Source organism: Melanerpes formicivorus, unplaced genomic scaffold (assembly GCF_026170545.1).
Source record: "Melanerpes formicivorus ecotype bairdi unplaced genomic scaffold, bMelFor1.0.p_v2 SCAF_62, whole genome shotgun sequence".
Classification (NCBI taxonomy): Eukaryota; Metazoa; Chordata; class Aves; order Piciformes; family Picidae; genus Melanerpes; species Melanerpes formicivorus.
The window spans coordinates 3950226-3968978 of NW_027142414.1; the positions used below are offsets into that span (position 1 = coordinate 3950226).

General features: G+C 40.4%; 1 protein-coding gene across 3 annotated transcripts in view; it reads left to right on the forward strand.

Annotated features, from left to right (window-relative positions):
* Positions 1–18753, forward strand: part of TTBK2 (tau tubulin kinase 2) — a 104601-nt gene that overhangs the window by 71299 nt on the left and 14549 nt on the right. For all 3 annotated transcript variants that reach the window (XM_068162228.1, XM_068162229.1, XM_068162227.1), the window contains exons 7-13: positions 3091–3156; positions 3726–3818; positions 5927–6052; positions 10808–10965; positions 12430–12646; positions 14127–14338; positions 15514–16105. In XM_068162228.1, the coding sequence (XP_068018329.1) occupies positions 3091–3156; positions 3726–3818; positions 5927–6052; positions 10808–10965; positions 12430–12646; positions 14127–14338; positions 15514–16105 (1464 nt within the window). The remainder of the gene's footprint in view (positions 1–3090; positions 3157–3725; positions 3819–5926; positions 6053–10807; positions 10966–12429; positions 12647–14126; positions 14339–15513; positions 16106–18753) is intronic.

Sequence of the window (18753 nt, forward strand, 5' to 3'; positions counted from 1 at the left end):
AGGAAACACCACCACCACCAAATTTAACTGAAAAGACAGGAGAATGTTGATTATGGTATTTGCCATGGAAAGGAACACAAATGTGATCCATTTTAATAAAGGGTGTTGTGGTGGGTTGAAATTCACAGTTGTATTGAAAGATAGGACATACCATCTCTTTAGTACAAATGCCCTTTACATCTATGGGCTCTATAAAATGCCATAGATTCTCTTGGTTGTCTTAACAGGTCACCTGTGATGACAGGAAGAATGGTCCTATGAAGATGTTTGCTTTTTTCTCAGCAAGGAAATCTACTTTGCTTTAATGAAGCTCAGTTGCTGTGGTAGCAGGTTTCTTAGGGAAGGCATCTGGAAGATAATACTATAAACTATGTTTCTGCAAAGTGCTTTAAGGTTTTTTTTGTTGTTCAGTTTGTGACAGGTGAGCTCAGGAAAAAAAAATGGGAGGTGTTTTAAAACAAATTAGCATGATTATAATAGCAGAGAGGAATTTTATTTGAAAAATTGTGGTGAGTCATTCAGGAAGCTGCTGTTATTGCCTGTAGTATTTCTCTTTTGCTGCATGAGCCATTGTGAGATGCATAAAGAGCTCTGAAAAAGTTTCAGAAGTTTTCTAACTGCTTGGAAGTCCATAAATGGACAAACCTGATTTGAGATAGTAGAGTCTTCATTCATGTAGTTAGTGTCACAATAGCCTTCCTGGTTAAGCAACTGTAATGTTTTCGTGCTAGCTAGAAAACAGAGTTGCTACTCTAGGAATAAAAGCTGCACCAGGGAGGTTTAGACTGGATGTTAGGAAGGAATTCTCCATAGAGAGAGTGATTACCCATTCCAATGGGCCGCCCGGGGAGGTGGTGGAGTCGCCATCATTGGGGGTGTTTAGTAAGAGACTTGATGGGGTGCTTGGTGCCATGGGTTAGTTGATTAGGTGGTGTTGGATGATAGGTGGACGTGATGATTTTGAAGGTCTCTTCCAACCTGGTCTATTCTATTCTATTCTATTCTATTCTATTCTATTCTATTCTATTCTATTCTATTCTATTCTATTTGCCTCATTTCACGTTGCTTTTGTATTTTTCATTATTTTCAAAAGAATGGAAATACTTAGTAAAACTAAGCGTAGTTCTTGCTTCTGAACATCCAGGCCAGAACCTGAAGCTTTTGGTTTCATATTCTGAAACTTCATAGTCTTGGAATTTACTCAGTTTGTATTTCCAGTTGTTTTAAAGTTAAGCTCTTGGCCCCCTTCTGATGAAGTGCTATTTGTCAGACTGCATCCTTTCAGAAATTTACCTGTGTTTTGATTGCCTTGGCAGCGGTGCTGTATTATTCTTAATTGGACGGCTTGCTAATCTTCCAAAGTACTAAAAAGGAGACTGAAGTCCTGTAGGAAATGTTTCTCTTTTGGAAAATTTAGGGTTTTTTTTTTTCCTGAAAATAAGCAGTCCCAAAGCATTTCAAGCTATTATTTTTATAATTACATGGTGCTGTGAAATTTCTGCAACTATAGTGTTCATCCTTCATTGCAGGGTATGGAGTATGATGTACTTACTAATAACTCAATTGTCTGTCCTGTCTGAACACAAAATGTGTTCCAAGCACCACTGAAACATTATGCCAATGTGCAAAACCTAAGATTTAAGGAATGTCATCTGAGATCTTGTCTGTGATAAGAGCATCCTGGAAAATAATCTCCTTCTCAACTAACACTGGTTCAGCTCTTATCATACCACTCTAGCAGAAATTGATTATTTGGGCTGTTGAATCCTTTTTAAAGATGTTGCTGCATAATCCTGCTGGGTTTAATTGGTAGGGTTACTGACAGTAATGGCAGCTCCTGATGTACTTTACTGACAGCTCTCAGTGTAGTGTCTGTCTCTTGAGGATAAGAAGAAATTACACCCATATGGAAGGAATTATATATATGTGTATATATGGAGAGAGAGATATGGAGAGAGGCCAAAGTGGTTTATTTTAATAGAGTAATATTGTTGTATTGCAGGTACTTTATCTATGTATCAGACCAGACTTTTCATTGTATTGTGCAAAATGTTTCAAAGTCCTAACAACTGTCATGAGTCTGGGGCAGGCAGACAGATTGCCAATACCCCTTTAAGTACAAGTCAGATGTGAGAAAGCTAATTCAAGATTCTCACATTACTGTTAAAGGAAACAAAGAGAATTATTGATTAGGAAAATAAGATTGTATAAAATAAAGCAAATTTAGCAGTTCTGGCAGTTGTGTCTATATAGAATGATTCATTAAGGGGGTGGCATGGATTGGAGCTATGTCTTAGGCAAACCACAGTTTGATCTTACTGTTTTTTATAATGCAAATACATAGTAATCCTGACTAGGGCAAATTATATAAGTCTTTGTAAGGCTTTATTTGAAGGAAAGAAGGATGGGAAAACATACTCTGTGATTGTAAACCACCAGCTGATTTACAATTGTGCACTATCTAGAGTGTCAGGGAGGGAATGCTGGTATTCAGAAAGTAGAAAAGGACAGAAATATTTTTAACTGGTGCCTGTAGTGCAGCTCTTGCTATGTCTTGCTCAGCCACAGCATTGAGACTTACTTGTGGCTTTTCCTGCTTTTGGAATTTCTCAAAAAAATGATAGTTTGCTAGTTCAGACAATAAGATAGTGAAGTTGTTGCTGGCACATTTTCACTAGATGGCTGGTTTTCTGTTCATGCCACATAATACTGTTGTATTTTAGTCAAGTGGAAGAAATCATTGTGGTTTAGCTCTTGTCACAAGTTAAAAACTCAAACCAAGAAATAATTTCATTACTAGAGAAAAGAGGAGCGGTTCTGATCTATAGGTTTTTGAGCAATGATTTAAACAGGACTTCATGCTTGTGGACAGCACAAACTCACACAGACAAAAACAAAAAGACGTGTATTACTTTGTGGTGCTTGCTTGTTTCCATTGAGAGCTTGTGGAAACACGGTAAATTAAAATAGGACAAAAAGTCTCTGATGGTATTTGTTGTGACTCCATACTCACTTTGTGGGTGCCAAGTTAAAAGTCACCTGATTTAATTCTGACAATGAGAATCTTTTCCTTTCTCTATTCTTTGACAGCCACGAGCTGTTGCTGGGTTTCGAGGAACAGTACGATACGCATCAATCAATGCTCATAGAAACAGAGTGAGTACCCTAGTCTGTATCAGATCTATATCATGTAGCTGAAAGCAGTCAGTAGTGCAGTTACTACTGACTTCCTTTTTTTGTGTTCTTATGTGTTTATTATGTACAAATTGATGCTTATACATTTTGGGAAAGGACAATATACTTTACTGTAGGATAAGGACATTCTTGTTGTAGCAATAATAGTGGCTTTTAATAGTTACCTTTGGTGTGTTGTATTGTATCTTGATAAATTAAGAAGGTGAAGTTTCTGAGTTGTATAAAATTCATAGTATTCAGTAGAAACTGAAGTTGGGATAAACAGCCCTATTTGATTTCCAACATTATTTTAACACACTTCAGTTTCTGTTTTGTTTCTCTATGTCTTCTTTGGAAATTTACTTCTATGTTTCTACTTAAAGTAGTTGCTGGACTGAATTGTGTGAACTTGTTTTGCAGTGCTGATTACATGAATTTTTATATGTATTAATTTGTCTCCAGAGCAGTAAAGAATCACTTCTTTTTTGTCATATAGGTATTTGTAAGATACATTAGAATAATTTTGTTTTGGTTTTTTTTTTCCCCCACAGGAAATGGGTCGGCATGATGACCTTTGGTCCCTGTTCTACATGTTGGTGGAATTTGTGGTTGGTCAACTGCCTTGGAGAAAAATAAAAGATAAGGTAAACCCAGAAGTGAAACCCAAGAGAGATTTACATCTTCATTGCAAGTGGATGCAACTATGGTTCATGAATTGTAACATTACATTTTCCAGTGGTTTCTAGTGTTAGTCCTCATTGCCAGTGTCATGCTGTAAAAAGAAAACAAGTTTTACAAACTATTCTAGGCAGGAATTGGATTGCCCTTCTAGTTTGCAGACATTTTACAAGGCAAAAGTAAGTATAAGCATGTCCCTTACTGCATTTTTCTGTTTTCACTTTGAGTACATTTTGATTACCCTTATCACACATTTAGAATTTCTGATTGCTTTTATTTTTGGAATCACAGAATATTAGGGGCTAGAAGGGACCTCTAGAGATCAAGTCCAATCCCCTTGCCAAAGCAGGATCACCTAGAGTAGGCTGCACAGGGATGCATCCAGGAGGGTTTTGAAAGTCTCCAGAGAAGGAGACTCCACAACCTCTCTGGACAGCCTGCTCCAGTGCTCTATCACCCTCACCGTAAAGAAGTGTCTCCTTGTGTTGAGGTGGAACCTCCTGTGTTCTAGCTTGCACCTGTTGTTCCTTGTCCTATCAATGGGCAGAACCAAAAAAAGACTTATTGCCTTCATCTTGACACCCACTCCTCAGATAGTGTCAGGCATTGATAAGAGCCCCTCTCAAGCCTTCTCCAGACTAAACAGCCCCAGTTCTCCCAGTCTTTCTTCATAGGAGAGATGTTCATGTCCAACAGTCACCCTTGTAGCTCTCTGTTGGACTCTCTTCAGCAGATTCCTGTCCATCTTGAACTGGGGAGCCCAAAACTAGGCACAGTATTCCAGGTGTGGTCTCAGCAGGGCAGAGTAGAGGGGGAGGAGAACCTCCCTAGGTCTGCTGGACTCACTTTAATTAATGCACCCTAGGGTGTCCTCTTGGCCTCAAGGGCACATTGCTGTCTCGTGGAGAACTTGCTGTCCACTCAGACTCCAAGGTCTTTCTCCACGGAGCTGCTTTCCAGCAGGATGGCCCCTAGTCTGTACTGGTGCCTGGTGTTATTCCTCCCCAGGTGCAGGACTCTGCATTTGTCCTTACTGAACCTCACGAGGTTCACCTTTGCTCAGCTCTCCAGCCTGTCCAGGTGTGGTTGGATGGCAGCACAGCCTTCCCCCAGTTTCATACAACATCCAGTTGTATGAAACAACATCCAGTTGTATGAAACAACATCCAGTTAGCTGATTATTGCTCCTTTCAACTTCTTTTGAAATGAGATTGCAACAACGATCCTCTCTGATGTGACTCACACATTGGTAGGTGACAGTGTGGTATATAGGTAGCATCTCAGTTTTGATGTACTCATCTTACACTAAACAGGATTTACTAGTCATACACAATGTAGCAAAAAGTATCATAGTATCATAGTATCAGTCAGGGTTGGAAGGGACCACAAGGATCAGCTAGTTCCAACCCCCCTGCCATGGGCAGGGACACCCCACACTAGATCAGGCTGGCCAGAGCCTCATCCAGCCTGGGCTTAAACACCTCCAGGGACAGGGCCTCAACCACCTCCCTGGACAACCCATTCCAGGGCTTCACCACTCTCATGGTGAAGAACTTCCTCCTCACATCCAGCCTGAATCTCCCCACCTCCAGCTTCATTCCATTCCCCCTAGTCCTATCACTACCTGAGATCCTGAGAAGTCCTTCCCCAGCCTTCCTGTAGGCCCCCTTCAGATACTGGAAGGCCACAATGAGGTCACCTCGGAGCCTTCTCTTCTGAACTTCAGGTGATGCAAGAGGATATTTAAATCCTTAACACATTCTTTTTAGAAGGATTGGAGTGCCTAATGACATTTCTTGATATCAGGCAGCATTCAAATGCAGCAGAAAATTCAATAGCTTTTCATATTGAATGTGAAGTTTGTACATTATTTGGCTTGTTGCACTGAGAGGGCAATGACAGAAACTTTTATCTTGCTGTCTGATGCAGAATAGCCTTCCTCACTACTGTTCAGTGTGATGTACTTGGCCATCTTTCTGGCAAGTAGTGTATTGAATGGCTGTAAGATACAAGGTGAATATGTCGTAGCACAGAACGACAGTGTGCTAATGTTTAGTGTGTTATTTACTCCTAGGAGCAAGTGGGCTCCATTAAGGAAAGGTACGAGCACCGACTTATGTTGAAACATCTTCCTCAAGAATTTAACGTCTTTCTGGAGCACATTTCTAATTTAGATTACTTTACAAAGCCTGACTACCAGGTAAGCATTTGGACTATTTTGTCTTCCTGATTTTTAAGTAGCAGAATTTTATGCTGTTTCATCTTCCATTTCCTTTGATTTCATTGCGTAATCTTGGCAGTGATTATGGATTGTGCCACCAGGAAGTTATTTTAATGACCATCTAGTGCCACAGCAACTTCGCAGTTCAAAGATGTGATTTTTTTATTTCTTAAAATGATTTCCCTCACCCCCTCCCCCCCCCACCCATTTGGGAAGAGTAAAGCAGTTAAGTTTCTAAAAATAGTCGGCAGTTGTGTTGCAGTGGGTATTCTGTTAGGATTGAGTGATGCCCTCCTAGCCTCCAGTGGGTGCTAAGTTAAATTGATCAGGTTGTTTGCTCAGTGATAGCCATTCTGGCAGTTTTCCAAAATCTGGAGCGCAGCACCTACAATACATACAGCTAAAGCACAACGTGCAGCTGTGGTGGCTTTTTAAGACTGAATTACTGCCTACAGAGATAACCAGAAAACTAGTAATTTTATTTAAGAGAGTATTGCCTACTGAAATGGACAGCTTCAGCTTGGTGATAAGGTAATAGGTGTCAAGAGAACATGCTCTAGAATGTGCCTCATTCACTAAGTGTTGACCCATGATTTAACAAGAAATAAAACTCAATGATAGAACTTTATTCTGTACTAGTATGTGGAAAGCAGCAGAGGAATGCTCAGGAAGGGAGGAAGAGGCAGAGACTTTTTTCTGTCTCTCAAACTGGGGGAGAAGTTGAACTGGTCAAACAAACTGATCAAATTGATCAAACATGACATCACAACTGCGTTGCCCCTGTGTGCTTTTTGTCTGGCATCCAGGAACACAAACGACAACATCCCTGCCAGCTTCCCACTTGCCTTACCAGTCTGCCTCTGTGCATTTGTTTCTCTGACTAACTCAGAAAACAAAGAAGAATGCCTCGCTGTTGGTGTGCAAGCTGAATTGGTTCAACTGACTAAATACGTAATTCTCACTGGTTTTGGAATTGTAGCTTTGATAAGAATAATTCTTGTGCTTTACTTTGTAAGATTGTGGATGCAGAAGAGGGCCTTAAAAATGATCAGAGGGAAGGATCACCTTTCTTACCAAGAAAGTGTTGGGATTGTTAAGCCTGAAGAGAAGGCTTCAGGGAGACCTTATTGTAGCCTGTCAGTACATAAAGGGTACTTGTAAGAATGATGAGGACAGAGTTTTTAGCATAGTCTGTTGTGACATGACAAAGGGTGATGGCTTTTAGACGAAGAGAGGTAAAACAGTGGCACAAGTTGCCTGGCAAGGTAGTAAACAGCCCAGAGTCAGGTTGGACTGGGCTCTGAGTAACCTGATTTAGTGGAAGATGTTCCTGTTTTGAATATGACAAAATTTTCTTACTATCTATACAGAAAATGTTCACTTTTCCTGAAAAAGTATTACTTTGGTTTGTGGGCTTTTTCTCCTTTTCTATTACAAGTTTTCATGGAATTTATCCTATCACGTGAGGAAAATGTTTGAGAAAATTTGGTGTTTGATTTGTGTGCCCAATTATAAAGATTAATCAGATTTTAAGATTCTTATTGTTCTATAGTAAAAATTACTGATTGGAGGAATTTAATTGTTGTATAGAAATGCCTTGACTGTCGACTGGTAAATATATATCCTGAATGATAAAATATATATACGGAGGTATCTTTACCAACACTTTTACTGTGGTTTGCTTGTGTATAACATAGCATGTATACTCAGGGATTAATGTGATACAAGGACAGAGTTGATCCATGATACAAACAGCCCAGTAATTTACAGACCTCCAGCTGGTTCTGGAATGTTGCAGCTGTGTAGCTGCAGCACAAGCCATCTGACACGGTCTTGCTCATGTGCTTTAGACCAGGGCAAGGTGATTTTACTTAGGATGGTGAGAAAGTGCTTTATTTTACATTATCATTTAAGCTCTGGTCTCTCTTAACTAGTATTTTTTGTAGCACTGTTACAGAATGTGTGAATTTATGAGATTAATATTGTGTCAAGTATGAATATTAATGAAAACATTAACAACTTTTTATTTATATGAAAAATTGCCAAACTTGTATCAAATAGGTTTGATGTACAGCTGGAATATATATTTACAGTGGGTGCATACAACACTTAGGCAAGATAACAAATTTTAACAACTATAAGCAAGCCAGGAGGAATAACAGAAAGAGAGAATTCCCTGGTGCTGCTACAGTGCTCAACCACAGGGCAGGGGGAGACTCGACAGGAACTGTTAAGCCAAGGAGGCAGTGAATTAATTGCACACAAAAGGTTCTACCCCAAATAGGGGGTGCTGTTGCTGTATTAGCTGTTGAGGCTTTTTTGAGGCGCTCTCATGCACCGAGCATGGCTGGTTGCCAGCAGGTATGCCTCGCTGCTGGTCTGGTTTCAGCAGGATGGCGGGTGATACGATGCATTCCACAAAGGGCTCTTGCGTCTTCCTGGTTAAACTGAGGCACGGCAAAAATTCTAGTTGCAAGGGGAAGCAAGGCTTGGGTCCTAAGGCTCGACGCTTCTCAAGCTTGCAGGGAGGAAGCTTGTGGCTTCTACCCCAGGTCTTGGACCAGGCAACTTGAGGCAAGGCAGTCTAGGCAAGGCAAATTAAAGCAAGGCAGGTCCAAGCAGACAAGGCAAGGTGACTACAACCTAGCCTCTATTTATCACTTGCCCAAGATTCAATTGGGCCAATAGGGCACCTGAAGCCAGCAAATAGTAACCCCATGAAAAGGGACACTGTCACACTGTGGCCATACAAGGCAGAAACATAGACCTGGTCAGGGAGAAGCAGTAGCCAGTCCACATGCTCTTACCGCAAAAGGAGGCTTGTTTACCCAGACGTGTTGGGGCCTGTCTGGGTTTGTGCTGGGCCCATTTGGCCCTACCACAACAAGCACTGTTATTCGTACCTTTCATATGTATCCTTCTTTGTTAGTGTTTATCGTTTAGGGACTGAACAAGAATGGTCAGGATCCCTGCTTTGAAGAGATTACAGTCTAAAATGTTCATGATGTCAGGTGTGTTTATTTTATTCAGGTATTTATGCACACTTTGCTCCACCCTCCTGACATCATGAAGCATTTGAATTCTTATTTGCATTATACCAGAAATTGTAGAAAAGATTTAAAGGAAAGTGACCTTAAGATTACATATGGTTTATAAGAAGAAGAGAATAGTATCATAGTATCATTCAGGGCTGGAAGGGACCACAAGGATCATCTAGTTCCAACCCCCTGCCATGGGCAGGGACACCCCACACTAGATCAGGCTGGCCACAGCCTCAGCCAGCCTGGGCTTAAACACCTCCAGGGACGGGGCCTCAACCACCTCCCTGGACAACACATTCCAGGGCTTCACCACTCTCATGGTGAAGAACCTCCTCCTCACATCCACCCTGAATCTCCCCACCTCCAGCTTCATTCCATTCCCCCTAGTCCTATCACTACCTGAGATCCTGAGAAGTCCTTCCCCAGCCTTCCTGTAGGCCCCCTTCAGATACTGGAAGGCCACAATTAGGTCACCTGGGAGCCTTCTCTTCTGCAGACTGAACAGCCCCAACTCCTTCAGTCTGTCCCCATAGGAGAGGTGCTCCAGCCCTCTGACCCATCCTTGTGGCCCTTCTCAGGACACGTTCCAGCACCTCCACATCCCTCTTGTAATAGGGACTCCAGAACTGGACACAGTACTCCAGGTGGGGTCTCACCAGGGCTGAGTAGAGGGGGAGGATCACCTCCCTCGACCTGCTGGCCACACTTCTCCTGATGCAGTCCAGGATCTGATTTGCTTTGTGGGCTGCAAGTGCACACTGAGGAGAGTATGGGGGGGACAAAGAGTGAACTATAGCTCTATGCAGTTCTGTAGGGTTTCAGAACTGAGCAGGCACAGAAAAGATTCTTGAGAGTAAGGACAAAATGGATATGGCCACTTTATAGCAAAAAAAAATGATCCAAGCTTCCCATTTGTTTTAACTTGCCCAAGGGAATGTTTTTTTAAAGGAGGCTAGAGTTAAAAAATCAACATCTTAAACTGGAAGAATGAAGGAAAACTACGGTTCTAGTTTTTTTTGGGGAAAAAATGGTGGTTTAAGTTTTGGTTTGTTTTTTTTAAATTTATTTTTAGAACCATTACAAAGTAAGCAGTGATGAGATATGGACACAACCTTCCCACCAGTGACTAGAATGAGACAAATTCTTTTCCACAGGGCGAGGGAGGTAGATGCATTTTCTCTGTCATGGACATAAATTGTTCTAGATGATTTTCATAGCATAAAACGAGGGTGGAAAGCTTCCAGTGTGACATTTCTGTGGGATGAATGTCAGCATTAAAGTAAATGATGCATGATTCTAAATAACAGAAATGTGTGAAGTAGCAGATCAGTCTTCTTCCTTACATATTTGTCATTAATTTCCTTGCTTTCTAATGGGGTTACTGAATATATTTCTGTCTCTACTGGGGAGCAGTTGGATACTATTCTGCATCACTGTAGTCATGCTGACGTGTGTGTGTGCCTTTCTGTCTTTTCGTGGAAGCCTATGGTGTATCTTTGCCTCTCTGTACTGACAAAAACACAGATGTGAGTGGTGGGGTATTTTTAAAAATAGAATTTCACATAACTTGACTTTGAAACCTTGGAACATGAGAACTGTGTCCTGGTTTGGGGAAAATTGTCAGTCAAAATCAAAGATGACACATGTTAAAGTATTAGAAATGAAGCTTATTAACTTCTTTCTTCATTCTTAGCTTCTCATGTCAGTGTTTGACAACAGCATGAAAACATTTGGGGTTATTGAAAGTGACCCTTTTGACTGGGAGAAGAGTGGAACTGATGGCTCTCTGACAACAACAACAACTTCAACCACACCCCAGTTACACACTCGTCTTACTCCAGCTGCAATTGGGTATGTCTGCACATTGGGGTCACTTAAAAAGCAGCCACAGTGAACCAAAGGAAAATTATCTCCATAATTTAGGTTGGGGTTTTTTGCAAGATTTTGAATAAAGAGAGGAGTGGAGGTTTGGAAGCATTTGAAGTATTTCGTTTTTTAGGGTTCCTGTTTATAGTATCCTGAAAGATCAGTGCTGCAGTCATAAATTTATAGCAATAAAAGGTAGTAGCTCAGGAAGTTGCATGTAAATTTGCTAGTCCCTTCTCTGTTAAGTCATATTTTGTGGAACTAAATGTGTCCTGAGTTTAACTGCTTGGAAACAAAACCCATTGTTTTCTGTACCTTGGAGTAAACTACTAGCTGCAGTTCCCTTGTAACTTTGAATAACTAATGGATCTTTTATAGGAAATTTTATTTTGGTCATGTTTAAAATAATAGTTAATGTTGTCTTTGACACCTTCTGTAATTAAGTGTGTTGGAGGAGATGGGATGTGTAGTAATAACTGTACTCATCTCAGGGAGCTATAAGAGCTGTGTGGGGGTGAGGAGGAAGACTCTGCCTGTTCTAGGCCGTGAGAAGTTCAGCTTTTTATCTGAGGCATGAAGGTTGTGTTATGCGAGTTTAGACAGTGTAGTGAAGCTGCATGTCAGCAGAATTTCATGTACAATATATTAAATAGCCATTATTTCAAGGTAATTAAAAAAAAAGTGTTAAAATAAATGCGTTAATATTACACACGTGTACAGTGTGCACTGGTGAACACACTGAAGTTGTAAGGGATTTTGCATATGATTCAGACCCATTATCATGCTTAGCATCACAATGGAGTTATTGACAAAGACTGTCTTGGCTGCAGTTAACAATTCTGGTGACTGTAAAGGAATGCCTTTTAATGGTCTTTCTGACCATTCACTTTTAGGAATAACATTGCTTCAGTTTCAGACACTGAACTGCACCTCTTAGCCCCACATAGCCTCAAGTCAGTGGGACTAAAGAACACAATTAAAATGTACTGTCTTATTATCATGCTTTGATTATCAATAATTGGACCAAAACAGCACTTGGATAAGAAAAATTATTAAAACTGCATTTAATTTGCTGAATGGTCTGTCTTTCTCACAGACTTTATTTTGTTATTCTACCAAATCTTGAGGAGAAGGAATGTATTATGAAAGTGGCTGTTAATTCTTTTGTCAGCCCGGTTATGATCACTAGCAAATTTTCTCAGAAGTTGCTTTGCAAATGTTAAAATCCCCAGCTTTTATGTGATTGTTTTATGATTTACAGCTTTTGTTGTGTGCCTAAATTAAAGAAACACAAACTGTGAAGGCCAGGAAGTAGGAGTTTTTATGCTAAATGAATTTTAAGATTTAGTTTTCTACAGAGGCATGCTTTTGCTTGTAATTGTTTATTTCTTTTAACAGAGCCTCAACATTTTTAACTTTCTGATTTTTTTTTTTAAACTACCTTTACAGCATTGCCAATGCCACACCTATCCCAGGAGATTTGCTGCGTGAAAACACAGATGAAGTGTTCCCTGATGAACAGCTCAGTGATGGAGAGAATGGCATTCCAGTTGGAGTCTCACCAGAGAAACTGCCTGGATCCCCTGGGCACCAGCGTCCTCAGGAAAAAGATGTTTGGGAAGAAATGGATGCAAATAGGAACAAGATAAAACAGGGGATCTGCAAGGTACTTAAAAATCTGCATTGAGAAGACCATCTTTGAAGAGCTTCAGACCCTTAGTGGGAAGGTCGTGATTTCAAAGCCTGCAGTGGGCTGTAGTGTCCTCCCTACTCTGGTCATGAGGTCTGTGGTGACAGGTTGGACTCGATGATCTTTGAGGTCCCTTCCAACCTTAGGAATACTGAATACTGAATACCTCATAGTGCACATAAAATAGGATTAATAATGCAATCTTACTAATACTGATTAGTCAGAATGATCTAAGAAAACAAGATTTATGGTAGAGCTAACCCATTTTATTAGAGCAATTTACATACCGGAACAAGCAGACAACTGGTTTACCTTATCAGGTCTTTATGATGAATAGAGGATTACTGATAATTTGAGATTCTTTGTAGTTTATTGATATCCACATTCTTCAGACAGGGTTTTGATTCTTGCTCACTGAATGGCACCAAAGCATTTTGCATGTGTAGAAGTTAGATACTGAACATACAAAAGCCGGTTTAATGTTCTTCTTCAACTGACAGACTGGCAGTGTCATAGGCAGTATCCATTTAATTCACTTGGTGGATTTGTCTGCGTAAGATACAATACCTTTGTAGTGATCCAAACAAGTTTGTGAGCTAGTCTTTAGAAGAGAATGCTGCTTAATTAAAAAAAAAAGGTTTCTGAGATGTGGTTCCTGCCTCCCTTGCTCACAATCACAGTATTTCATACTTGGGCAAGTGTAGCCCTGTTTCTTGATTCTTTATCTAGGAGAGCTCTCTTGTTTTGAGGCTTATTACTTCTTTATTAGAAAACAAATGTATTCTGGAAAAGAATAAGGCATGGTGTTTATTTTCAAATGTTCTTATTTGTTTTGGTTTTTTTTAACCAAAGAGGGGGAAAAGGAGATTGTGGTGCTTTAAGTAAAGTCAATTCATGGTAGTTATACCTGTTGAAACTAAGGATGCTTGTGATTTCCCAGCTCCAAATTCTGTGCAGTGATTGTATAAGATAGAATGTGAGCAGACTAAAACATAGGTCTAAGTCACAGAAATATCTAGTAGATTAGTGTATAACAATGTCAGCTATGCTCCAGAGAATCATAAAGACAGCTCAGAAGCAAATGTCTCTTTAGTAAGAGCACCTGACTGTAAAGCACACTGACGATGCTACCAAGGGCCGGGTATCAGACTACTGTTAAAAGAAAATTTCAGAGATGGGTGTGAAATATCAAAGTAAATTAAATATATTACTGTGCTTTTGAGACTCCTGTTCTCAGACCCATTCAGAACTAGTATATTACTAGTATTTCGCTTGTTGCAGGTGTGTGCTGAAGATCGTATCTAAATCACCTTAACTGTGGCATGAACTCAGGACCATTCCTAATACAAATTATCTCATCATAGGCTAAACCCCTGAATTTTATTCACATTATACCCTGTCTTCCTCTCTTTTACTGCTCCTAGTGAGTTATATTTTCACTTTACTTTTTGCACAGACTGCCACAGAGGAAGAAAACAGCCATGGGCCAGTGAATGGAATGCTTAATGCACCAAGTCTTGGTTCTCCAATCCGTGTTCGCTCAGAGACCACACAGCTAGAGAGAGACGCTCCACTGGTGCGAAAGTTGCGTTCAATTCACAGCTTTGAGCTGGAGAAACGTCTCACATTGGAGTCAAAGCCAGACACAGACAAATTTCTTGAGACCTGGTAAAGACAGTATTTTATTCCTGTGCTTCAGTCTTCTGAGGATATGCAATTAAGATACTACCATCTCTCCTCTACTGTGTGAAAAACTGATATTTATTATGCTTGTCTTCAGTGGGGTACTCTTGACAGTCCATACAACTCATCCAAATAAAAACTATGACATCAGGTGCCCAGTAGAAGTAACATGGGATTAGACTATGTGACATGAGAAGGACAGTTTGCAAGAAGTGGAGTTAAGAAGTAAAGTCAGATATCTACCTGCATGCAGCAGGTTTGGTTATCTCTAGGGTGGTTCACCAACTCTAAGAAGTTTTGTTAGAGGACAGATCTTAAAATGGAATTTGAAGGTAGAGAAGAGACAGATGGATGCTTGATGACCCTTTTGGTAAAGGATATTTTCCTAATACCAAACCTAAATCTCCCCTGGTGCATCTTGGAGACATATCCTCTTGTCCTATCACTTTTTCATAGAATCATTTGGTGGTGGACTTGGGAATGGTAGGTTAACAATTGGACTCGTGTGTCTTAAAGGTCCTTTCCATACACAATTCTGTGAGAACTGATTCAATCAATTGGCCTCTGTGTAGAAAAAATAAGGTGAGAAGGTCACAAATAGGACTGAGAGGCAGAGGCTTAGTGAGAACAGTAGAAGAAAGATGAAGCACTGGTAACAGCAAAATCCTTCTAAATATGTCATATTTGGGTTAGTAATTTGAATCTTTTTGTTTGATGAAGCAAGTTATGCAAAGCATAAATAAGGAATCAATCAAAACAATAACATTCTTGAGGGCACCTACTAACTGCTGCTGGAGACATCTGTTATCTCTGGCCTACTTTTAGTCTCTGCTTTGCAGCATAAATTAAGTACAGTGGACATCTGGTGGTATCATGAGCTGGTATCCACACACTACTCACCCTTCTGGTAATTACATTTGCAATACAATATGTTGCATTGTAATTGCACTTACAAGATGTGCAAATTTCTAATGTGCCCATTTTTACTCGACAGCAGAGTGATTTGTTTCAAGTTAAGGATCTTTCAGCCACTGTGGATTGTTCTAAAACGTGACAACAAATCTGTGTATAAATGTAGTTTTCCTCCACTGAAAAACCTCAAATGTAGCTTGCATTATTTAATTAATTCATAACTAATTTAGATACTCTCTTCTCTTAAGCTTGGAGAAGATGCAGAAAGACTTGAATGCTGTGGCAGAGACTCCTGTTGCTGCTGCTCCTCCTCCTTCTCAGAAAACACCGATTCCTGCCCGCATGGACCATGTTTGGCACTATGATGAAGAATATCTTCCGGATGCTTCAAAGCCTGTGTCAGCGAGCTCTCCGGAACATGTCGATGGTGTTATTAGCAATGGATTTGTAGCTGTCAACTTAAACTCCTGCAGGCAGGAGGTTGATTCTAAGGAATGGGTGATAATAGATAAGGAACGGGACTTGCAAGACTTCAGGACAAATGAAGCGCTAGGACAAAAAATGACTGGAAGTCCCTCAGATGAAGAGCCAGAGGTACTACAAGTTCTAGAAGAGTCCACTCCAGAAGAGCAGCCCAAACAGGGTGGTTGGGCAGGAAACAATGTCCATGCCAAGAACCAAACCTCAGGGGCAGAGTTTGTTCTGGCTATGGAGTGTCATCCTGCTGTTTCCGAACAGCTTACGGATAAATTGGAACTTCTGTCCGGAGCTGCTGGACAGCTTCTTGCAGCCACCCCTACAAGTCCTATGGAAGCTCAAGCAGAAGGAGCACTCACTCCGGTAAGAGAAACAGTCACTGTTTTATTGAACCTTTCTTTATTCACAGTTATGTGAGGAGATAACAAGGGAAAAGGCTGTGACTAAAATACAATAATGCAGCATAAATTCCTAGTTTCATCAGATGTGGGGTCTGATTCTTGAGGAATGATCTTCCCCCTCCTGTTGTATGAGGGTTTACATTCTCCCATGGAAGTGGCTATTAATTCTGCAGGTATGATCCACAGAACTGGCCTCAGTTAAAAAGAAATAAATAGTATATATAAAAAGATATACACACACACATATATATAAAGATACACACACACACATAGATATATATATGAAGAAGCTACTTGTGCAGTGGTTCCTAATCAGTGATATCACATGTATATTTATTGTATTTGCAGTACATAAAACATAAATGTACTATAAGTAAAAATACTGTGCTGCAATGTTTCATATGTTTTAGGAAAAGCCTAAATGGTCAAAATCAAACAAAGAGTTATTTGCTGTCACTGTCATTGGTGTAGTATTTCCTTTTGGAATTCTGTTCATTTCTTGCTGTTTCTTCTGAAATTTCTAATGGTTCTTATACAACTTGTTGACTTCTATAAATTGTTGCTACCTCTCAATACCAAGGTAATTTTTCAGCTTTGTTTCGTGCTTAGAGTTCTCGTGTCACTAAGGTTGCTTCGCTGCTATTGCATCCTCTTCTTTTTGTGTTTCTCCATCTTCTCTAAAGGATTTTCATTTGCATAGTTTTGGAACATTTACTTTTTTTGTTCCCGGTCACTGATTCTAAACAAAGGCTTCCTTGGCTTTACTTAAGGGGGAAGTGAGATTACTGGCTAAGTGACTAGGCATCAGCTCCTGGCTTTATTTCCCTCACTTTCCCAGTAGAGGTTGTGTCTTGTATGATAATAAAGGGCAATCCTTTCAAGCTCCTTTTAAAGCTCAAGAAACCTGGCTGTACTTCTCCCTCACTTAACACCATTCTTTGTGAAAGCCATAGCCAGCTCATTAGAAAAAGAAGCTTGTCAGCAACCACTCATTTATTATAGGGTGTGGAATATCCTTTGTGGTGAAAATGAACTACTCACTGTAATTACCTATGGTAACATTTCAAATACAGCTAGATTCTCATGAAAGTGCAAGATCCTATCTTTCATAGAAGATTATATTCCAATATGATACTTGTGAATTAGGTGGTATAGAGAAGATGCCTTTCTGTTAACAGAAGTTTTTTGAGATAAAAACCAGTTGTGTGAAAGTGCTTTTAATGGGTTGGAAATTTGTAAAGGTGAAACAAATAATTAATTGGAAGTGCTCAGTTGTTTTCACTCGTTCAGTTTTTTTAGTCTAATGTTAGTTTTAGTAAAACAGATAGCAAAGAGAAATTCTTAGTCCCTTACAGGATACTAATTATCAGGTGTTTTTATTTTGAAAGGCATTAAAAACATTGTTCCATTTTGAATTCAAGTGCACTGTCCCACTTTAAACAAACCTGGCTTTTAAAAAAAAGTATAATTAAAGTAGAAGTGATAGAAGTACCCTGTACTACAGTGCAAATTGTGGATAATATCCAGAAAGGAAGAGGTTTCTGAGCATGGGAGCAGAAATAGTTATAAACAAGGTCAATTAATTATAAGCTGGGGTGAGATTTTCAGGCAATTAAGGGCTATTTGTTGTGACCTTAAAAGTGGTGGAAATCAGTATAGTTTATATTATCCTGGGAGGGCAAGTAGTGCTGTGAGGGTAAGTTGAATGGCAGGAAGGAACATGATGTTTCGAAGGTGAGTCATGTGGATAGAAAATGCAAACTGAACTGGAAATAAAGAAAATAGAAATTATTCAGCTGATTTTAGAAACTAGGAACAGAGTGTGTCTGTGCAGTTATATATTTCAAGTGTGATGACAATTTGTGGTAGTCTTCATCTACTTCATTATCCCTTGAAACCCGAAGTCCAGGAAGATATTTGAAGGTCAGCTGTCCTTTATGTCCTTCCTTGATGGTATCCTGCTTCATAAAAGGTATTTCAGTCTTCATCAGAGAGTGTACTGGGATTTAGCTCTTGTTATAGGGGAGGGTCAGAATGGCTGGAGAGATCCCAAACAGAGAGGGACCTGGGGGTGCTGATTGACAGCCACCTGAATATGAGCCAGCAGTGTGCCCAGGTGGCCAAGAGGGCCAATGGCATCCTGGCCTGCATTAGGAATAGTGTGGCCAGCAGGAGCAGGGAGGTCATTGTGCCCCTGTACACAGCACTGATTAGGCCACACCTTGAGTCCTGTGTCCAGTTCTGGGCCCCTCAGTTTAAGAAAGACATCGAAACACTTGAACGTGTCCAGAGAGGGGCAACAAGGCTGGTGAGAGGCCTTGAACACAAGCCCTATGAGGAGAGGCTGAGGGAGCTGGGATTGTTTAGCCTGGAGAAGGCTCAGGGGTGACCTCATTGCCCTCTGCAACTACCTGAAAGGTGGTTGTAGCCAGGAAGGGGCTGGTCTCTTCTCCCAGGCAACCAGCACCAGAACAGGGGGACACAGTCTCAAGCTGCGCCAGGGGAGGTTTAGACTCAAGGTGAGGAGGAAGTTCTTCACTGAGCGAGTCATTCGTCATTGGAACGGGTTGCCCAGGGAGGTGGTTGAGTCATCGTCCCTGGAGGCGTTCA